This window comes from Pleurodeles waltl, chromosome 12 (assembly GCF_031143425.1).
Source record: "Pleurodeles waltl isolate 20211129_DDA chromosome 12, aPleWal1.hap1.20221129, whole genome shotgun sequence".
NCBI classification, from domain to species: domain Eukaryota; kingdom Metazoa; phylum Chordata; class Amphibia; order Caudata; family Salamandridae; genus Pleurodeles; species Pleurodeles waltl.
In genome coordinates, this window is record NC_090451.1 from 79704835 (window position 1) to 79721954 (window position 17120).

General features: G+C 50.0%; 1 protein-coding gene across 2 annotated transcripts in view; it reads right to left on the reverse strand.

Annotated features, from left to right (window-relative positions):
* Window positions 1-17120, reverse strand: part of BTBD2 (BTB domain containing 2) — a 127704-nt gene that overhangs the window by 77565 nt on the left and 33019 nt on the right. For both annotated transcript variants that reach the window (XM_069216607.1, XM_069216606.1), the window contains one exon: window positions 7987-8143. In XM_069216607.1, coding sequence (XP_069072708.1) covers window positions 7987-8143 — 157 coding nt within the window. The remainder of the gene's footprint in view (window positions 1-7986; window positions 8144-17120) is intronic.

Consider the following 17120-nt stretch of genomic DNA (forward strand, 5'->3'; position numbering starts at 1 on the left):
GGGGGGCAGAGTGCGTGTGCGTGGGGGGGCAGAGTGCGTGTGCGTGGGGGGGCAGAGTGAGTGTGCGTGGGGGGGCAGAGTGCGTGTGCGTGGGGGGGCAGAGTGAGTGTGCGTGGGGGGGCAGAGTGAGTGTGCGTGGGGGGGCAGAGTGAGTGTGCGTGGGGGGGCAGAGTGAGTGTGCGTGGGGGGGCAGAGTGAGTGTGCGTGGGGGGGCAGAGTGAGTGTGCGTGGGGGGGCAGAGTGAGTGTGCGTGGGGGGGCAGAGTGAGTGTGCGTGGGGGGGCAGAGTGAGTGTGCGTGGGGGGGCAGAGTGAGTGTGCGTGGGGGGGCAGAGTGAGTGTGCGTGGGGGGGCAGAGTGAGTGTGCGTGGGGGGGCAGAGTGAGTGTGCGTGGGGGGGCAGAGTGAGTGTGCGTGGGGGGGCAGAGTGAGTGTGCGTGGGGGGGCAGAGTGAGTGTGCGTGGGGGGCAGAGTGAGTGTGCGTGGGGGGCAGAGTGAGTGTGCGTGGGGGGCAGAGTGAGTGTGCGTGGGGGGCAGAGTGAGTGTGTGTGGGGGGCAGAGTGAGTGTGTGTGGGGGGCAGAGTGAGTGTGTGTGGGGGGCAGAGTGAGTGTGTGTGTGGGGGGCAGAGTGAGTGTGTGTGTGGGGGGCAGAGTGAGTGTGTGTGTGGGGGGCAGAGTGAGTGTGTGTGTGGGGGGCAGAGTGAGTGTGTGTGTGGGGGGCAGAGTGAGTGTGTGTGTGGGGGGCAGAGTGAGTGTGTGTGTGGGGGGCAGAGTGAGTGTGTGTGGGGGGCAGAGTGAGTGTGTGTGGGGGGCAGAGTGAGTGTGTGTGTGTGTGGGGGGCAGAGTGAGTGTGTGTGTGGGGGGCAGAGTGAGTGTGTGTGTGTGTGTGGGGGGCAGAGTGAGTGTGTGTGTGTGGGGGGCAGAGTGAGTGTGTGTGTGTGTGGGGGGCAGAGTGAGTGTGTGTGTGGGGGGCAGAGTGAGTGTGTGTGTGTGGGGGGCAGAGTGAGTGTGTGTGTGTGGGGGGCAGAGTGAGTGTGTGTGTGGGGGGGGCAGAGTGAGTGTGTGTGTGGGGGGCAGAGTGAGTGTGTGTGTGGGGGCAGAGTGAGTGTGTGTGTGGGGGGCAGAGTGAGTGTGTGTGTGGGGGGCAGAGTGAGTGTGTGTGTGGGGGGCAGTGAGTGAGTGTGTGTGTGGGGGGCAGTGAGTGAGTGTGTGTGGGGGGCAGAGTGAGTGTGTGTGGGGGGCAGAGTGAGTGTGTGTGGGGGGCAGAGTGAGTGTGTGTGGGGGGCAGAGTGAGTGTGTGTGGGGGGCAGAGTGAGTGTGTGTGTGGGGGGGGCAGAGTGAGTGTGTGTGGGGGGGGCAGAGTGAGTGTGTGTGTGTGGGGGGGCAGAGTGAGTGTGTGTGTGTGGGGGGGCAGAGTGAGTGTGTGTGTGTGGGGGGGGCAGAGTGAGTGTGTGTGTGTGGGGGGGGCAGAGTGAGTGTGTGTGTGGGGGGCAGAGTGAGTGTGTGTGTGGGGGGCAGAGTGAGTGTGTGTGTGGGGGGCAGAGTGAGTGTGTGTGTGGGGGGCAGAGTGAGTGTGTGTGTGGGGGGCAGAGTGAGTGTGTGTGTGTGTGGGGGCAGAGTGTGTGTGTGTGGGGGGGCAGAGTGAGTGTGTGTGGGGGTCAGAGTGAGTGTGTATGGGGGCAATCAATCAATCAAAACATTTATAGAGCGCACTATGTACCTGTTAGGGTTTCAAGGCGCTGAGGGGGGCAGCTGCTATCGGTCGAAGAGCCATGTCTTGAGGAGTCTCCTGAAGGTGAGGAGGTCCGGGGTCTGGCGCATGGAGGGAGTTCCAGGTCTTGGCGGCGAGGTAGGAGAAGGATCTGCCGCCGGAGGTCTTGCGTTGGATTCTGGGGACGATGGCGAGGGAGAGGTCGGCCGAGCGGAGTTGGCGGGTGGGGACGTAGAAGTTGAGTCTGTTGTTCAGGTAGGCGGGTCCGGCGTTGTGTAGTGCTTTGTGCGCGTGGGTGAGTAGTTTAAAAGGTGATCCTCTTGTCTACGGGGAGCCAGTGGAGGTCCTTCAGGTGGTGGGAGATGTGGCATTGGCGGGGTATGTCGAGGATCAGGCGGGCGGATGCGTTCTGGATGCGTTGGAGTCGTTGGATGTCTTTTGCTGGGATGCCTGTGTAAAGTGCGTTGCCGTAGTCCAGTCTGCTACTGACGAGGGCCTGGGTCACAGTTTTTCTGGTCTCCGTCGGGATCCACTTGTAGATTCTTCGGAGCATGCGCAGGGTGTTGAAGCAGGAGGAGGAGACTGCGTTGACTTGTTTGGACATGGTGAGGGCAGAGTCGAGGATGAAGCCGAGGTTGCGTGCGTGGTTGGCTGGAGTAGGCTGGGGTCCCAGTGCAGTGGGCCACCAGGAGTCGTCCCAGGCTGAGGGGGTGCGTCCGAGGATGAGAACTTCCGTTTTGTCGGAGTTTAGTTTTAGGCAGCTGTCTCTCATCCATTCGGTGATGGATTTCAGTCCCTCATGGAGGTTGGCTTTGGCGGTGTGTGGGTCTTTGGTGAGGGAGAGGATGAGCTGGGTGTCGTCGGCGTAGGAGAGGATGCTGAGGTCGTGTTGGCGGGCCACTTGTGCGAGGGGGGCCATGTAGACGTTGAACAGCGTCTGGCTTAGCAAGGAGCCTTGGGGGACGCCGCAGATGAGGTTGGTGGCTTCGGAGCGGAAGGGTGAGAGTCGGACTCTCTGGGTTCTGCCGGAGAGGAAAGAGGAGATCCATTTGAGGGCTTTGTCTTGTATTCCGGCTTGGTGGAGACGAGTTAGTAGGGTGCGGTGGCAGACTGTGTCGAACGCTGCGGAGAGGTCTAGGAGGATGAGGGCTGAAGTCTCGCCATTGTCCATTTGTTGTCTGATGTCGTCCGTGGCGGCGAGGAGCGCAGTTTCGGTGCTATGATTTCGTCTGAAGCCGGATTGGGAGGGGTCTAGGATGGAGTTGTCTTCTAGGTAGTGGGTGAGCTGGGCGTTGACGATCTTCTCGATGACCTTCGCTGGGAAGGGGAGGAGGGAGATCGGGCGGAAGTTTTTGAGGTCGTTGAGGTCAGCCTTGGGTTTCTTGAGGAGAGCTTGGATGTCGGCGTGCTTCCAGCTGTCCGGGAAGGTCGCAGTGTCGAAGGAAAGATGGATGATCTTGCGAAGATGGGGGGCGATGGTGGCGTCGGCTTTGTTGTAGACGTGGTGTGGGCAGGGGTCTGAGGGGGATCCAGAGTGGATGGTGTTCATGGTTTTCCGGGTTTCGGTGTCGTCTACGTGGGTCCAGGAGGTGAGGGGGTTGGTGTTGGAGGAGTAGTCGGGGGTGGGTTCTGGCGGAGGTGTGGTGTTGAGGCTGTCGTGGATGGCCGCAATTTTCTCATAAAAGAAGGTGGAGAGTGCGTCGCAGAGTTTCTGGGATGGTGGGACGTCGTTGACGTTGGCACTGGGGTTGGAGAGCTCTTTCACGATGCAGAAGAGCTCCTTGCTGTCATGTGCGTTGTTGTTTAGGCGTTCTGTAAAGTGGGAGCGTTTGGTGAGTCGGATCAGTTGATGGTGCTTGCGGGTGGCTTCCTTGTGAGTTGCCAGACTGTCGGGCGTGCGCTCGAGAAGCCATTTTTTCTTAAGTTTCTGGCAGGTGCTTTTGGAGGTGATCAGTTCGTCTGTGAACCAGGCTGCTTTTTTCTTTTCTTGGTTGACGGTGGGTCTCTTGAGTGGGGCGAGGATGTTGGCGCTGTTGAGGATCCACTGTTGGAGGTTGGTGGCTGCTGAGTTCGGGTCAGTAGGGTTGGTCGGCGGGTTCTTGGCGCGGGTGCTGGTAAGTTGGTCCTCTCTGACTTTGCCCCAGCGGCGGCGCAGTGGTAGTGGGGGGCGGTGGTGTTCGGTGTGTTTCTTGAATGTAAAGTGGACGCAGTGGTGGTCGGTCCAGTGGAGTTCGGTGGTGTGGCTGAAGGAGATGTGGTTGCTAGCAGAGAAGAGAGGGTCTAGAGTGTGACCGGCGATGTGGGTGGGTGTGTTGACCAGTTGTCTGAGACAGAGGTTGGTGGTCAGTGATGCGGTGTTGGCGTCGTTGTTGTTATCCAGGTGGAAGTTGAGGTCGTGGGTGCTTGCGAGGTCGGAGATGGTTTCGCTGAAGGGGGCTCTTGGTCCTGGTGGTCGTTATATGAGAGTTCCTCTGAGGGTGGTGTTGGGGTCTGTGTGGATCTGGAAGTGAAGGTGTTCTGCTGTCTTGAGGGTGTCGTCCGTGTGGGTGAGGACCTGGAGGGTGGATTTGTGGACGATGGTTATTCCTCCACCGATTCCGTTGGTGCGATCTCTTCTGGTGATCTTGTAGCCGTCAGGGGTGGCGATGGCTATGTCTGGGGCCGGGGAGTCGTTCCACCAGGTTTCGGTCAGGAAGGCTACGTCTGGGGCAGTGGTGTCAAGCAGGTCCCAGAGCTCGATGGCGTGCTTTCGTGCAGAGCGTGTGTTGAGGTGGATGCAGTGGAGGTGGTTGGTGTTGGTTGCTGCAGGCTTCGTTGTTCTGTTGCAGGAGAAGTTGCAGGAGCGGCAGGAGAAGGGTCCTTTGGTGTGGTCTGGAAGCAGGCTGTGGAGGAGCCAGGGTTAAGGGCGAGGAGTTCGCTGGCCGAGTAGCGAAGGCTGGTGGTGCGGGGGCCGTGAGGACCAGGGGGGGTGGCGCTGGGCGCGGTCCAGGCGCGGACGGGTGCAGACGGCTTGCCTCTGGCGCGCCAGCGGACGCGCAGCGCCAGCCATTAAGAAGGGAGGGGGGAGGGAGGAGCAGCTGGGAGGCGGGAGGGAGCGGCGAATGGGGGCGCAAGGGGGGCGGGGCCGCAGGGAGGCAGCGGCAAGGAGAGATCAGCAAGGGGGAGCGCCCAAGGGGCGAAAAACCAGGAAAAACAAGGCACAACAGTAAGGCAAAAAGTTAAAATAGTCACAAAATACAATGACGGCACAAATACAATCGGGGTACAGCGATCAGAAGGGGCACAATGGGGGCAAGAGCGCAAGGAGGCAAGGCGCTGAAAAAAGTAGAAAAACACTTACAGAACGGCGGAAAGCGGCACACGGGTCTAGTGAAGCTTACCAGGGCCTCGAACACGCTAGCAGCAGCGGGGGTCAGGGGCACGAGACAGCAAGGTGGTGCTTCGGGCGTGGGGGGCGAGCTCTAGACCTAAAACAGGTCAGAGGTCGCTCACTCGCGACGCCAGCCATTAGAAGGGAGGGAGGAGCAGCTGGGAGGCGATAGGGAGCGGCGAATCGGGGCGCGAGGGGGGCGGGGCCACAGGGAGGCAGCGGCAAGGAGAGATCGGCAAGGGGGAGCGCCCAAGGGGTGAAAAAAAACAGGAAAAACAAGGCACAACAGTAAGGCAAAAAGTTAAAATAGTCTCAAAATACAATGATGGCACAAATACAATCGGGGTACAGCGATCAGAAGGGGCACAATGGGGGCAAGAGCGCAAGGAGGCAAGGCGCTGAAAAAAGGGGAAAAACACTTACAGAACGGCGGAAAGCGGCACACGGGTCTAGTGAAGCTTACCAGGGCCTCGAACACGCTAGCAGCAGCGTGGGTCAGGGGCACGAGACAGCAAGGTGGTGCTGCGGACGTAGGGGGCGAGCTCTAGACCTAAAACAGGTCAGAGGTCACTCACTCGCGACGCGCAGCGCCAGCCATTAAGAAGGGAGGGAGGAGCAGCTGGGAGGTGGGAGGGAGTGGCGAATGGGGGCACGAGGGGGGCGGGGCCGCAGGGAGGCAGCGGCAAGGGGGAGCGCCCAAGAGGCGAAAAAAACAGGAAAAACAAGGCACAACAGTAAGGCAAAAAGTTAAAAGTCACAAAATACAATGATGGCACAAATACAATCGGGGTACAGCGATCAGAAGGGGCACAATGGGGGCAAGAGCGCAAGGAGGCAAGGCGCTGAAAAAAGTGGAAAAACACTTACAGAACGGCGGAAAGCGGCACACAGGTCTAGTGAAGCTTACCAGGGCCTCGAACACGCTAGCAGCAGCGTGGGCGGGGGTCAGGGGCACGAGACAGCAAGGTGGTGCTGCGGACGTGGGGGGCGAGCTCTAGATCTAAAACAGGTCAGAGGTCAGTGTGTGGGGGCAGAGTGTGCGTGTGTGTGTGGGGGGGGCAGAGTGAGTGTGTGTGTAGGAGTATTGGTGGATGCCAGGAGGGAGAGGTTAGAGTGTGTGGGTTGAGGTATATGCAATATAGGTGTGGAAAATTCACTCAATTTCCTTTCTCAGAAAGTGACATTTTCAGAAAATTTTAAAAATGCAACTCTGTTATTTAGCACTGTTTTTTTTTAATCATGAAATGCTTCCTTGCAGCAATTTCCGACAATGCATTTCAAGCTAAAAAATAAAAAAACACCAAAAAATAAATCAACTGCAGCGATCAGCAGTTTGAATTCTGTTTTTTTCACGTTGTTCCTGCACTATACTTTAACTCTGAACAGAGGTCTAATTACATGATTCACGTATTGGCATAATTTGAGGAATTTCGCATTACAATCAAAATTATGCCGCAGAGTTTAAATTTTGCCTAGGCCTAGCATACATGTGTATGTCCCACCACTATTTGGATCTCCAGTTCACAACATACAGCTCATCACTATCAGTGCCTTTCTCCAGCCATATGTGGTTGTCTAAGTACTAGCCACATGCCCTGTTTTAAAGGTTTTTCAATGAGACTCATTTCAGCCTAACCAGGGCCACTAAGCTTCAGCTAATCATGTTGCTTGACCATGATACCTTGAACTCTAATGTAAGACTTCATCAGCCCTGATAAAGTCAATGGGACAAAACAGGTCAACAGCTGCTCCATGAAGATTTTGTCTACATCTTGTGACGCTTGTAAATAAACCAGCACTTCAAAACAAGGAACAGAATTGTCTGATCTAGGCTTATTATATATGACGCAGTGTGCTTGGGGTTCTCCTTTACGTGTAATACATATGTATGTGTAGGGGGCAAGGGAGAGGTTATGGGCTATTATATTCTGAACTGGGTTTGGAAGATACTCAGTCAGATTCAACCCACTGAGCAATTCTGCCATTCACCCAGAGATACCAAGGAACTAGGGCAGACAGCTATGGTTAACGTGATTAAGCTCCAGTAGCTGGTTGAATACGACCTGCAGTACACCATAAGACTTCCTACGACTGCTGGCATCACCAAACATTTCTCAAATGGCATTATATCAATCATCAGGCCCCAACTTATACAACTCTAGCATCCACTATATAAACACAAGAGAAGTGCCTGCGGTGGTTCACCGCTAGCTTTCTGGTTTTTGTGTAGATCATGCTTTTAAAAGCAAAGCTGCGACAATCTGAAAATAACTATGTGCTCTCCTTACAAGTGAAACTCCGGCTGGACATTAGAGAAACTTCAGTGTGAAGTAGCTACTTTGTGAGGAAGCATAAGAATTTCCATATGTCACATACCTTCAAGTTTAAAGCCTGTGCGCTCAGCCGCCTCCTTAAACTCGGTTATCGTTGGAGATCCCTGTGCACAAAGGCGGCAATACAGCTTTCCATTGGTAGTGCACCAGTAGTGGTGGACCCAAGACAACAGTGGCAAACCACTAAAATTCACTCCTGGTCATTGTATACGGACCGCCTATGGATACCAAGTATGTGAATTACGCTGCCTGAGGGGGTGATAATCTCCTTGAAAAAGAAAGTCAGGATATTTGTACTGTGGAGTGGTTTGCACTACTGGCTGGGCTCAGCAGTGTCTTTGGCATATTAACACTGGGTGAAACTGAAGAGGTAACCAGCACCAGATAAACAATAAGTATCAGCATGCTGCTACAGCACCCGGCACAAAGTGAGATAGTTTTCTATTGCACTTGGCTTTGGTAGAGATGATGCACAGCAGCAACTCTTCATTGTAAACCACTTCCACAGATCTGCCTACATAGGAGACTCTAGAGAAAGTGTGTGGGTGAGTGGTAGTAAGAGGACATCAACATACCTGAGTTAGGAGCATGAAAGCATTGTCGGCTCGAAGGTTCTTCTTCAGGAAATCCACACAGTGCGCTTCAAGTGCTGGAACGGCATACTTTTTTGCAGTGTACAGTGTGGTCATAACTGTTTCTGGTCCAATCTGAACCTCGTCAGAGTATAGAAATCTAACAAGAGAAAATTGTTTTAATTTGGTAACATATATAAATTCAAAGGTGGTAGAAAACATCAAGACTGTTTTACTGCTCGCCCGTACTCTTCTCGAAAGAGCTGCTCTGTTCACAAAATGGAGCATGGATACGGATCAATTCCCAAGTTACTAGCATGTTGCAGTTCCAATTTTAAGTTTTCCAACTAGTTCACAATAATCAAAACGAGATAGTCGGCCCACCAAAAACACACTGTCTTATCTATGGTCTCTACACACACAGATCTGTAGTGTTCAGATTTCAGCAGGGGGAGGAGAAACAAACGGAGAGCACAAAAGGAAGGCACTATGCTTTCAACACAAAAGCTTCATATTGCACAGGAATTGCGCTAAGATCAATTCCTATTTGGGTTTCAGGAATTTAGTGCATCCAATATGATTTGAAAAAATCTTAGAGAAGGCTGCTCAGATACATTTGTAAACTTGATAACACTTCAGAATTCAGTGTTTGGCTTATGCACTTCATGCCAGTATGACTGGTTTTAATAATTATAATAATTATTAAGGTTGTTGATTTTAGTAAAAAAAAAAAAAAAGGGGGCTTATTAGAATATCAGCACCAAAATAACAGATAAGCAATGGGTGAACAAAGTATTTGGCATGTCACCATCGACTAAGCATGACACTAGCACATTTTTATTTTTTTGTTAATCTGTCTCCTGCTCTATTCAAAAAGTCTATGACAAAATTAAAGGACAAGGCATCGTAAAGGGATTGCTATGTAGGAAGTTGCTTTGATATCAGATCGTTCATGAAAGGAAATTGTACAGAAGATTGTGGGGGCTGAAATAAAAGTTATTGACAACATGCATGGCTCTCCCTATTTTCCACTGTCGCTACATTGTAAGGAACGTGCTTACTTCCTATGTCTTAACCTACTTCATCAGAGATCTAGCCAAAGCAGAAGCCTGATGACTGCCTGTTTCACTCACATTGTTAGGCCCTTCTTGGTGCTCCATAGAGCAAGGGTGATCGGAGAACATTGGTGACAGTAACCCCACCAACTCGGAGTCTCTACAGATACTGTAGGACAGGGAAATTCTTTCCACAATTATGCACTGTACTCAAAGAGTTGCTGTTAGCGCTGCACTGACCCTTTAGGCCATGGAAATCAGAGGGCAGGCTATGCAAGGAGTGGGAGGGATTACAAAGAGGGTAGATAGCTTGGGAGCAATGCAGAACTCTAGGTAAGGACTTTGTCTGGAGGCGTGGAGGTTGGATGGTGAGGGTGGGAGGACACTAGTTTGGGTGCATGTTTGTACGGGTTGACGGAGGAGTGGACAGAACGTACAGTTGTGGCAAGAGTGGCAGGATACCAAATACAGTTTTTTTTGTAATGGGTGAGATGGGGCTGGGAGGGCAAAGGGCAATTTGAGGACGGTGTAGACAACACAGATGTAGTCAGACTTTGTGATCACCAGATAAAGTTTTCAAGACTACTGAAGGGAGTGAGGGGGGCTTAGGCTCCACCCACATGTTGGTTTTCTTGACAACAGCATGAGGTTGGGCCGACATTTTCTGCTTCCACTAAAAAAAAAAAAAAAAAGAGTGCACTTTTTGACTTATTTGAAAGCTTATGTTAAACACTGCCGGACTGGTTTAGTTAAGGCGAGAGGCAAATTATAAGTGCTATAAACTTGACTGGTTTCATTGGAAATGGTTATTTCAAATGCTATAGGTCTGCATTAGGACTAGCTTGGACCATGGAAGTCAACTGTTTTATTTATTAGTATACACATGTTACCACCAATAAAGGTGGATTGTCACTGCACCAATGTTAAAGTATGCAGATATGCATTTTGTTACAGGAAATCTCACAGATTACCTAAGTAGCCAATGGTTTAGTGTTGGCTAGACTGACCCTTGAACTAGCCCTTGGGGTAGAAGTTCTACACAATTTCATTCTCTCTGATAAAAGTCTAAGCTCAGGCAGTGGCAGACTTCTTGTCATCCCATCTATCTAACTAGAGGACCACTGAGATGATGGGACCTTAGGACAGAGCGCACTTTGTTATATGTTAAGCCCATAATTTAAGACCGTCCAGATTGGGGTGGGGAGTATATGGGTAGAACCTTATTCCATAAAAACTGCTCAGTAACCTTGAGTAAAACCCTACCTACTTTTAAAAATTGGACTGTAGTGTACATATAATTAAAATCACCAGACTATCCGAAACCAGCTTTTAGTTTATTAGCAAAGCTTCCCGTTACAGCCTTTCGCTCGAAGACTACAGTATTTAGTACTAAATTATAACCTAAAACTGCAAGAATACTGCGAGACGACGAATGCTTCATATTAAAATACCAAATCCCCATTGATCAGTAGGTTACTGCTTCAGTGAAGCACAGCCTGGATATTTCCCTACAGCACACAACCATTATTTTATGCTGCCACCCCCAGATGATCAGCAGACTATGCTGATGCGGTGGTCTTTCAATGGCCTAGCAGTATTAGTCACCTGATTCTCATCTAAAGTACCAAATATAGCATTATTCCATATGCCAATTATGATGTTTCCTTCTAGAGTTTGGCATGCTTAGAGTGCATGCAAACTCAGGAATCTACTCTACGTTCCTAAACCCCTGCATGATAATTTCGACCTTCACTTGAGACTTCCAATTGTTGCCTCACCTTTTTTTTTTTTTTACTAAACGACCCCTCTCCTTAAGTTCAATCCTCTGCATGCCTCCTGTCTCAGGGTACAGCCTAGTCTAAGTCATGTGCTTGTCTCCTTTAATCTATACTTTTGAATTTCTGCAAATTGGCCGCACCTCATCTGAAAAATCACAACATGCATCATAGGTGAACAGTGATACAGATAACTGTATTATATGACAGAAAAAAGGTAAAGGCATTAGAAGAAGAATTAATAGCTCAATTAGGATCACTAACTACCTATTTTAACCACATTCCTAGTTTTAGACAAGCAAGCAGCAAAGGGGCTTTAAAGAAGTGTATTGATGTATCCAATTTTTGTTTTCTGTGCTTGTTTCTCTTAAATGGCACTATTTGTTTTTCTCTTTACGGTTAGAAATGCTGCCATGTTTGCTGTGTTCCACAGCAATGTTCACATGGAGATGAATATTGGTGTTTGATGAAGAGTTGGGTCAGAAGGGGATGTGTTAGATAAACAGAATATACACTGAATTGAAAGAGCAGGGAAGCAGAGGTAACAATCAACTTGTAACACCAGTTCCAAAAGCAAGGATACATGACAGAGTTACAAAAGATAGGCTACAAACTATGGACAAAATGCAACTGAACCTTGAGGCGGGATTAACAAATTACTTTCACACATCTTGTAAAGAGGCACCTGAAGGAACACAAACATACAAAATAAATCCACATTCAAGGACGGGCTAGGCATCCTAGGCACGTGGTTAGGAATGCAGGTACAGTAGGGAATACGTAAGCACTACCATTACTCAAAGAACAGGGTGAGCGGAACAGCAGACCAGGTATATGGTGAAGCATTCATGTGCCAAAAGAGTAGTGTATCTGAAACGAACCAGAGGTTTAGCTCTGTGACAGAAGAAAGAAGGGGAACTCCGTGGCACCAGAAATAGAGTGAGTACAAAACTTGGCACAGGACACTATTGCTAAAGTTGGATCCCCATAAGTAGCTTAGGTAAGACTTGACTGGGAATTAACTGTTTCTAACTGTATACAAACTGAAGTAATAGTTATTTACACAAATCAATACATTTTAAAGAAAAGTATTTTTTTTAATGTGAGACTTTTTCGGCACACAAAGAAGAATAAATAGGTAAACTGTATTTTACCAAATGCCCATGTTTTCTCTGTTCAGTTGATATTCTTTTGTGGATACTTCTACGACCCCGAACCTTCCCCCTTCAAGACTCCTGTAATCCTCCTTTTCTTCAACTTAATAACTCACTCCTCTTATTAGTTCATTGAACACATCCCCTGATCACCTTCATGTTATTCCCCCCAACCCCATAATTATAAACTTCATAATCACTCTTCATCCTCATCCACCCTCTCCCAAAGAACAAGTTACTTACCTTCGGTAACGCTTTTTCTGGTGGATACACTAGCTACCTGTGGATTCCTCAACTTATGAATTCTCTCAATGCGCCAGCATTCGACGGAAAGTTTTCTTCCCAGCTGTCGACGTCACAATTGCACCGCTCCGCACGCGACTCCGTCTGATGTCACCGTGGCAATAAGAGGTCCTCGCCGGCATGCTGACGTCAGTTTCACCCTTTTTTACGTGCCTTTGAGGCGAACAGGTGAAAAACGACTTCACAATAGCACATATAAAACATACATATACAATACTGATGTAACATAAGTACAACATTTATTTATATGAAAATTAATCAAAACATAAATACACTTATAATACAAAAATCTTGGTATGACCAGACAGGCAATGGGGGGGTGGGTGGGACTGTGAGGAATCCACAGGTAGCTAGTGTATCCACCAGAAAAAGCGTTACCAAAGGTAAGTAACTTGTTCTTCTGATGGATAAAACTACCTGTGGATTCCTCACCTTATGAGTAGAGCCCCAAAACAGTACCGCACTCGGAGGTGGGTGCCTGACTAGTCACTCCAAGAAATCCTGCAACACAAAACGTGCAAAATGGCCATCCCTCCTGACTTTCGAATCCAAGCAGTAGTGCTTCACAAAAGTATGAAGAGAAGCGCAAGTTGCTGCTTTACAAATATCTACCACTGGAACACCCCTAGCCAAAGCTGAATTGGTAGCCTTAGCCCTGATAGAATGAGCTCTAATACTCTCAGGAGGAATCTTCTTTGCTAATGAATAACAGATCCTAATGCAAAGAATGACCCACCTGGATATGGTTCTGTTATGGAACGCTCTGCCTTTCATCTTTCTCACATATCCAACGAAGAGTTGGTCATTAAATCGAAAGTCCTTTGTCCTCTCAATATAGAAACTGAGAGCCCTTCTGGGGTCCAAGCGATGGAGTCTTTCTTCCTCTTTTGAAAGATGAGGAGGACGGTAGAAAGATGAAAGGGTAATAGACTGCCCCATATGGAAAGGAGTGACAGTTTTAGGAAGGAAAGCCGCCCTGGCATTCAGCACCACTTTGTCAGCAAAGAATGATGTAAAGGGAGGTTTGACACTAAGGGCCTGAAGCTCACTCACACGCCTAGCAGATGTAATAGCTATAAGGAAAACGGTCTTAAAGACCAATAATCCTAAAAGGACAAGAATGCATAGGTTCAAACTGTGAACTCATTGAGAGAAAAAAAAAATCCAAACCCAGATTTAAATCCCACTGACGCATAAGAAACGGAGTGGGAGGAAATGTATTTGTTAAACCTTTCAAGAACCCAACAACTACAGGTGATTTGAACAAGGAAGGTCCGAAAGGCAAAGAAAGGCTAACAGCGCAGACAAATAGCCTTTGAAAGTCGAAACTGCACAACCCTTCTGCGCTAAAGTTAAAGAAAACAACAGAATATTAGACAAATGGACTCTCAAGGGATCAATTTGTTTCTCTCCACACCAAGCCACAAATTTTGCCCACCTGCCAGCATAGGCAGTCTTAGTGGAGTGTCGCCTGGCCGATAAAATAACATCCACTACTTCTGGTGGGAGAGAGAAAGAACTCAGATTGCCCTGTTCAATCTCCAGGCATGTAGGTGCAGGCTCTGGAGGTGGGGGTGTAGAACCTGCCCCTGCGACTGCGAGAGGAGATCTGCCCTGAGAAGGAGATGGTGAGGAGGGCACAGTGAGAGTTGGAGAAGGTCCGTGTACGACATCCTTCTCAGCCAATCCGGAGCTATTAAAATGACTTGAGCCCGATCTTGGCGAATCTTCCTCAGAACCCAAGGAATCAAGGGTATGGACGGGAAACACAAAGCAATTGGTCGCACCAAGACATCTGAAACGCGTCCCCCAAAGCTCCTTGCACTGGATACTGGAGGATGCAGAACGTCGGGCAGTGCGCGTTCTCCCGAGTGACAAATAGGTCTATCTGCGGAAAACCCCACATCCGAAAGATGTGAAGGGCCAGGTCCGGATGGAGACGCGACTCGTGATCGGCCGAGAAATGCGAACAGACTTTCCGAACATACATTGACAACTCCGGACAGATGATTTGCTACCAAGCAAATCCAATGGTCTTGAGCCCATGACGAGAGCCGCAGAGCCTCTCTTCAGAGAAGGTACAACCCTACTCTTCCCTGTTTGTTGATGTACCACATCGCTGTAGTGTTGTCCGTCAAGACTTGACCTGACTGACCACTAAGGGACGGGAGGAAAGCCTAGAGAGCCAGACGTATCGCCCTCAATTCTAACAGATTGGTCTCCAGTGGAACAGACTTTTTCATATCAAAGACCTTTGATCTCCAAGTCCTTCAGATGAGCTCCCCTCCCTTGAATGGAAGCATCCGTTATGACCTTAACCACTGGAGGCGGTAGTGAAAACGGCCTTCCTTGGGAAAAGTTGCAGTCCACAGCCCACCATCATAGATCCGGTGCAGCGTCTCTGAAGATCGTTATCAACTCCGAGATCCCCTTTGTGTTGAAACCACTGCCTGCGGAGGCACCACTGAAGGGCCCTCATGTGTCAGCGTGCATGAGTGACCGACAGAATGCAAGAAGCGAACAGACCGAGCAGGCGAGGGACCTTGATGACTGGAACAACCGCTCCATTCTGAAACATTGGAATCAATGCCTGAATGTCCTGAATCTGCTGAGGTGGAGGATAGGCCTGATTCAATGTTGTATCCAGTACTGCCCCTATGAACAGGAGGCGCTGAGAGGGCTCCAGGTGAGACTTGGGCACGTTTACTGAAAAGCCCAGACTGAGCAACAACTGAGTTGTCATTTGCAGGTGATGCAGCACGAGCTCTGAAGACCTGGCTTTGATCAACCAATCATATAGGTAAGGGAATACCGATATTCCCTTCTTCCTGAGACTTGCTGCAACTTGAGGTGCTGAAGTGAGACCAAAAGGAAGGACCGCAAACTGGTTGTGTTTTGCTTCCCCACCACAAACCGGAGATACTTCTCCTGTGCAACTTGAGAATAGGGATATGAAAGTAAGCATCCTGCAAGTCGACAGACACAATCCAATCCTCTTTGGCGCAGGTGCTACTGGCGTTGAAAAGAGTCAGCATCTTGAATTTCTCCTGTTTGAGGAACCAATTCAAAATCCTCAGATCCAGGATAGGTCTCAAATCGACCATCTTTCTTGGGGATCAGGAAATATCCTGAATAACAACCCTGAACCCTTTCCTGCTCTGGAAACAACTCCACTGTGCCTTTTGATAACAGGACTTGAACCTCCTGCTGCAACAGGAGAGGGTCTACTGAACAAAACAAAGGACGGGGAGGGATGGGAAACTCCTGAAAAGGAAGGGCATATCCTTTCCTCACAATATTTAGAACTCAGGAGTCTGATGTGGCTTACTCCCACTCACTGAGAAAAAGACGTAACCTTCCCCCTACAGGAGAAGTGGGACTCCAAAAAAGGTAGAAAACTAGGGCTGCTTCCCTTGTTGTGCTTCCCCCAAAGGAAGAGGATCATGCAGGGTGCTGCTGGGTGGCCCCTTTTGTCCAAACTCTCCCCCGCCCTCTAAAGGATCTATATGGGAGGCTGGCAGGCTGTTGGACTGTGGACTGGGGTATCCCACGATAAACGGCTCCATGCCAAAACCCCCTGAACCTCCAAAAGGACCTGAAAGGGGTAGTAGTGAAAGCCTGCAGACCCAAGGACTTTGCTGGGGCCCTTCTGTCCTTGAAGCGCTCTAAGGCAGAGTCAGCTTTGGCTCCAAACAGCTTTTCTCCGTTGAAAGGCAGGTCCAATAGAGTGGCTGGACATCTGTAGAAAAGCCAGAAGACCTCAACCACGCATGCCTCCTGGTAGCGATTGAAGTACCAATCGCCCTGGCCACTGAGTCTGTAGCATCCAGACCAGACTGGATAATTAGCCACAGCTTGAGCATCTGACAGTAGCTCACCGAACTGCCCCTGCATATACTGCGATAAGTCAGGAACTACAGCTTTAGCCGTGTCCATCAGGGCGTGCACATATCTACCTAACACACAGGTAGCATTTGACGATTTCAGGGCCATACTGCAGGATGAAAAAGTCTTCTTGGCTGACTGCTCCATTCTCTTGGACTCCCTGTCCGAAGGAGTAACAGGGAAAGAGCCTGGTGCAGAACGTGCCGAACATGAGGCCTGGACCGCTAAACTCTCCGGAGTCGGATGCTTTGATAAAAACCCCAGATCTCCCGGAGCCACCCTCTACTGTCTTGCAACAGATCTGTTCACACCTGGCAATAACACAGGCTTCCTCCAAACCTCCAATATAGGCTCCAGAAGAGCATCATTAAATGGAAACAAGGGTTCTGCTGAAGCCGAAGAAGGATGCAGAACCTCGATCAAAATGTTAGTTTTAACCTCAGCAGCTGGCAACGGAAGGTCCAAGAAATTTGCCGCCTTTCTGACCACAGAATGGAAGGAGGCCGCTTCCTCTGTAAACTCCCCTGGAGATGAAAGATCCCACTCAGGGGAAGTGTCCAGACCACTGGCTGAGTCTAGGCCCTGATAATCCCCCAAGGGCTCAGCAATCTCTCCTTCTTCCAGCAGCTGTCTTTGGTACTCCTGTTCTTCTAAGAGCCTCAGTGCTCTTCTCCGTGACCTCAACCTGGCCTCCAATCTCCGTGTCGACATAGAGTTAGCCGATGACACCAGCTTCAGGACCGATAGACTCGGACCAGGAGAAGAAAGAGACACACTACGATCCAATCCGGTCCCATCCATCGCCAGAGCTGATCCCATCCAGCGCCAGAGCTGATCCCATCAGCGCTGTGGACACATGAGGTTCCGTCATCGGCGTCGACTGTGTTGGAGAAGACGTCATCGGTGCCGCAGGCCTATAAGGCGATGTCATCGGCGCCATAGGCCTATGAGGCGACGTTATCGGC